Source organism: Onychostoma macrolepis, chromosome 01 (genome assembly GCF_012432095.1).
Source record: "Onychostoma macrolepis isolate SWU-2019 chromosome 01, ASM1243209v1, whole genome shotgun sequence".
NCBI lineage: Eukaryota > Metazoa > Chordata > Actinopteri > Cypriniformes > Cyprinidae > Onychostoma > Onychostoma macrolepis.
Genome location: NC_081155.1, coordinates 4,885,744 through 4,891,401, shown reverse-complemented (window position 1 = coordinate 4,891,401; position 5,658 = coordinate 4,885,744). Strand labels below are relative to the sequence as shown.

The following is a 5,658-nucleotide window of genomic DNA, read 5'->3' as shown; positions in this document are numbered from 1 at the left end:
TTGAATCTGTGCTTATAGCTGTTTTTAATGAATATGTTATACAAACATTGGCAGCTCCCCTTCTCAGGTGCCCCCTGTATGTTTTGGCAAGGAAGTACATAAATGACATTCACAACATAAAAATTGTGCTTGTTATTAGTCATTCAGATTCCACACATAACCAGTATTTTTAGAAAGCTGCCAATTGAGAGTTGCTGTTCAAAATTACTCAGACTGTATTTAGGCTCAAATACATTGAAAATGTAAAAAATACACATATAGTTTAATGTATAAAAATATATGTGGCTGTGGTAAATGAACATAAAATACAAGGATGCTACCTATTAAACTACGAGCTGTCTAAATAATCAAACACCAAATACCAAATGCTTTAGTTTCTTTCCATTTTAGTCATTAAAATCATTGTTATAAGATAGATAGATCCCTGAACATTAGCTGAAGTTCACTGGACCGTTAAAAACACCACCATGAAGAACATGAGCCTTTACGGTTCCTCCACTGTTAGAGATGGTCTGTTTAACTCCCGCAGTTGAAGCGTTTGCAGCCGCTGCACCGGATGAAGCTCCACCTTCAGCAGAAACGTCCTCTGGAACTGATGGAGAGACAGAGATAAACTCAAAATTCATAACAGTATGAATCAAAAATTGCAAATATATAATTGCAATATATATTGCATATATCATCAAGGAGTTGAAACTTCTAGTACCTTCCTGAAGTTTTCCCTTCAGTTGGACAGCAAGCTCATTTTGCTTAATGTTGCGTAGTGCTCTGACTGCAATCTTCCCGGCGTCTGAAGGGCTGTACTGCTGCACCATGAGATTCACAACATCATGGCTTTTAGCTTTTTCCAACTGTCCTCGAGAAATGGGGGTGATGTCTGGCATTACACCATTCCACAGCTCCCATTTGAATTTTTCAAAATCTTCTTCCAAAAGATCTTCAAGTGCGTCACAAATCACTCTTTTGGTTGCGGCCATTTTGTTTCACTATTGGGAAAAAAAACAACAACAAAAAACCTAGTACCATGATCTTAGCTGATTCATGCTCCCAGCATGGCACGCTAAAAGTGTCCCAAACCACCAAAATACTTGGCTGGATGAGCAGATAAGAACAACTTAGGCCTGTTTAAGCTGTGTTTGTGGTTATCTTAGCTGGGAAATACATATGTCAGGTAATTTAATAATAAAGAAAAGAACTGTCATATAATAGTAATTTTCTATACAATTAACACCAACCCAGGCTCATTGGAAATACGTGCCTCTACATACATTTCTGTAACACCGTAATTACGTACCTAAATGTCCAGAGAGTGGCGCTAAAACACACGTTTAATACATGACCGTGGCATGTATTTATTACATTGGTACAGGCACATATTTCTGCGTTTTAATTACGCTGCTTGATATCCGGTGATATCCAAATATCCGGTGAGTGTCGCTAAAGATTAATGATCTATCGTGTTGGAAATATCCCCTTCACCAAACCCAAACCTAAACCTACCTGATAGTGTTAACAAATGCAAAAGTTAAATAAAAAGACATCTGTTGATGCAGCCGTGCTATTTTAACTTCCTTACCAGACGGAGCTCTTCATCACTCAAGTGCAACGCCGTTTCACGTGAGCTACCAAGCAAACCTACTGAATTACAAAACTCGTACATATTAAGCTGTATATGCGACGACAGCTTTGAAAAGTATCAGTTTTCCAAACATACGATTGGTATGTCCCTAGTTATGTTGTTTCTGTATTTTTAAATGGAGTGTCTATTTACACTAAGTGCAAATAGCCCGCCTTGTTGGCAGAGGCTATTTACACTAAGTCCACCCACCAATGAATGATTGGGATAGTCAACACTGCAAAAAGACACTTGTTGATCATCAGTTTCAGTGGTGTAGATGGTAAGGCATGTGCTTTTTGACGCGATCAACCTGAGTTCGAACCTGCCTTTTGCCGAACTTTTTTTTTCCTTTTCAAATCTCATATCACATTGGAAACCCAGTCAACACGTGAGTTCACGCGATGATCACAGTGACATCACACATTTTCATACGGTGATACTCACAGTGTTAGTAATATATGAGCTCATTGTGAATTCAAAATGTTAAGCAAGTTGAAAGGAGCCAGTTCAAATATCAGTCACCGGGGGACATTCTACTTCCTGTTTCTCAACATTATCACAGATAGATCACAGATATCAGAGCCCAATTAAAGCAAACGCTGATCTCTATGATGGTGGCATCATTTTAACCAATAAAACATCAACATCTGATCCTCTGTGATTCTCGTTAACAGCACGTGTTCATCACTAACGCACAATCATCATTTAATCAGACACTTAATTATCTCATTAACTTTAACTCTTTGAGGGCTTGAGATTTGACTTGAGACTTGCTTGTGACTTGAAAGGAATGACTTGGGTCCTCCTCTGGTGAAATCAGCTGCTGAGTTCATGGGTGGAATAAACATATGGCAGGACTTTTACTTTCTGACCAACTTTCTGGATTGTCCGCCTATATCTGTAATATATCTGCTTTTTTTTACACTCTTTGGCCACCAGGTGGTATTGTGAGCAAATGAAGCCTCCAGAAATTAACCCTTTTGTGAACCACTTGGCTGAAAAGCTTAATACTTCATGAAGCTTCATTTCACCATCACTAGTGAAAAGCACATTTTTTCTAAAGGTGTGCCTTCCATCCCCTTGTACCCTATAGGCTACTAATGTTTTCTATTAGAGGGAGCCACAGGATAAGAAGTCCTTTTAAAATTATGTACGTATTATGCAAATAACCAATTTTTAATCGGATTACATAAAATATAACTGATATTTTAATTCGATTGAAATGAGCTGGTGTAGCCTATATCTTAAATATTCTAGGTATGTTTTCACGCACTCATTTTCCTTATTTGGAGTAAAATGGCAATACAATCTGTTTATATGAACTCTAAACTCTATGATCCGAATATAATTTTCGTTTACATGTGCAATACATCTATTTATGTACGACTTACGCCTCAATTTGTCAGAATTGCTTTGAATATGGCTTAAAACATAGGCCTGATGGTTAAAGACAAAAGGCGGATGTGTCTTTCCTCTTTAAACACGACATGTTTAAAACCTGAGAAAGCATACATTAGTTTGTGTAATTATAAATTCAAAAGTTTGAACGGAGACCTGTGACAACTAGCCAAGGCTATATCAGAGGACTTGCTATGGTTTAAATTATTATTACTATTAACGATGTACTTACAAGGCTGATCGTAGTTGCAGTCTACGCTCTCTTGTTTTGTGGTTTAGATCAGTTTCACTTTTGCACTTTTCTGTAGATAAAAAAAACAAAAAAAAACTGCCCCGTAGCTATAGACCCTTTTTGCTCGGACGTCAAGATTACGTCACCGCGCTAGCTGGAGGCAAAACAAACGGAAACTGCTGCCACTCGCAGACAAAAAACCGACGACAGCTGTGTTTAAACGAGATAAAACGAGCGGACTGGACAGAAACTATAGTCAGAAATGCTCGCGTTTGCAGCGCACACTTCTTATCAGAAAAGGTTAAATAAAGTATTGACTCTTGTTGTTATGGATTATGGTTTGTGTTACGTGTCTAAAGATTTCTTATGCATCTCACAACTATGAAATAATGTCTGTGCATGTGTGTAAAACAACAAACTGATGATTTATATGCTTAATAATCTGTAATTGTTGTGATTAATAGTGGCTGGACTTTCTAAGAACTTAGTAAGAAAGAATCAAATACAGAAAGTTCAAAATTAATTTCTGGATTTTTATTTCTAGAAACCATTCACATCTTCCTTTAAATGTACTGTATGTAAAGTATTGTAAACTTAACTTACACAATTTACAGGATGTATATATTTTAAAATAACTATTTGGCCATGATACATATCTTCAAATAATATATCATCACATTGAATGTTTAACTTTTTGTATTTTGGCCCAGTTCACTCTCACGTAACGTTAGCTGTAAAAGTAGCCTGCTGAAGTTGAAATATACATCTTCATGACTAGATAGACACAGGTGAGTTTCTCTTTACTGCTCGAGTCACTCAATCGGAGGTAATCCTGTCAGATCGTCCATCCATGAGCATATCGGCCAATCTGACTGTCCGTTAAAGTTAACTTATTTAAATAATAATGGTCCTGAAGCGGTCAGTGGAACCTTTCTGCCTCCAGCTAAGCCCCGCCCACAGAAAAACGTCACATTGTTTACTAACAGAAAAAGGGCTATAGCTCCTTGACGCAATCCATCAAAAGAATTATAAATGCTGCAAAATAAGCCTTAGATGTTATTAGAGGTGCAACAGCTCGTTTATGTATGTTTTTGAGTGCAAATGGCCGTGCATTTATTTGTGTTTTTAACTAGATGGGAGCGAAATAAACCTGAACACGAAGCTGTGTGTGTTCCCAGTCAACACGTGAGATCACGCGATGATCACAGTGACGTCACACCATTCTCATACAGTGATCCTCACAGTGTGAGTAATATATGAACTCATTGTGAACTCAAAATGTTGAGCAGGTGGAGAGGAGGCAGTTCAAATATCAGTCGCTGGGGGACATTCTACTTCCTGTTTCTCAACACTATCACAGAGATATCACAGTGCTCTCACATGATGAGCTCATGAGTGCACGCCCAGCTAACAGATTTCTGTTATAAGAACCTTCTCCAAACATACAACTAACTTCCAGACACAGCCTTCGATGAAATCAACTGAAATAAACAAATCACCAGCTTCACTCATTATTAACCAGACTGACTTAATTTCTGTCAGACATCTTCAAAAGTGCTTATTGGGAATTAACAGAGATTTAGATGATGATGTTTTATTGTTTTGTTTGATGTTACCATCATAGTGATTAGTGTTTGCTTTAGTTGGGCTCTTGACCCTTGACTTTGTAACATTATATTTTTTTAGGCTGCTGTAATTGTGTTTGTAAAGCACGTTTGTTATGGCAAGGAAACCCAAAAAGAGACTGCAACCAGGTGGTTTGTTATTGATGATAACAACAACACAGTCATCACCTAGATTCAATATGCAGTCTTGGTCTTGGGAAGTCGTGGCCTAATGGTTAAAGAGTTGGACTTGTACTCGTAATCCAATGGTTGCGAGTTTGAGTCTCGGGCCGGAAGAGATTGTAGGTGGGGGGAGTGGATGTACAGCGCTCTCTCTCCAGCCTCAATACTACGAATGAGGTGCCCTTGAGCAAGGCACCGAACCCCCAACTGCATCCCAGGCACTGCAGCATAAATGGCTGCCCACTGCTCCGGGTGTGTGTACACTTCAGATGGGTTAATTGCAGAGCACAAATTCCGAGCATGGGTCACCATACTTGGCCGTATGTCACGTCACTTTCATAATCATTTAGAAGAACTATAACAGCATAAGACACAAACATTATTAACTACTCTGTCATTTAAACACAAAGAGAGACATCAATAATCAGTGTATGAATCTCAACAATGGTGACAATCAAAAGCTTCATGCTGCAATGCATGCTGGGTACCTAGTCTCTGTGCAGTGAGTGCACTTTGACCTCACATTAGTATGAGCACACAGTGAGGGCTCATCACAAGTATCCTGTGAGCTCATGGTGACATCACTGTGAGATCAAATTGTTGACTGGGTTGTCTTATGCTGC

The 5,658-nt window shown here is 38.5% G+C and overlaps 1 protein-coding gene across 2 annotated transcripts in view; it reads right to left on the bottom strand.

Annotated features, from left to right (window-relative positions):
• LOC131537451 (caspase b-like) overlaps positions 1-5,658 on the bottom strand; it is an 82,252-nt gene continuing 76,594 nt past the window's right edge. Inside the window, exons 1-3 of one of the 2 annotated variants that reach the window (XM_058770894.1) lie at positions 3,249-3,404; positions 707-986; positions 1-592 (exon numbers count right to left, since the gene is read on the bottom strand). In XM_058770894.1, coding sequence (XP_058626877.1) covers positions 432-592; positions 707-977 — 432 coding nt within the window. In that variant the 5' untranslated portion in view covers positions 978-986; positions 3,249-3,404 and the 3' untranslated portion in view covers positions 1-431. Of the gene's footprint in view, positions 593-706; positions 987-3,248; positions 3,405-5,658 lie in introns of those variants that run through there. The other variant, XM_058770905.1, reaches the window with a different exon arrangement.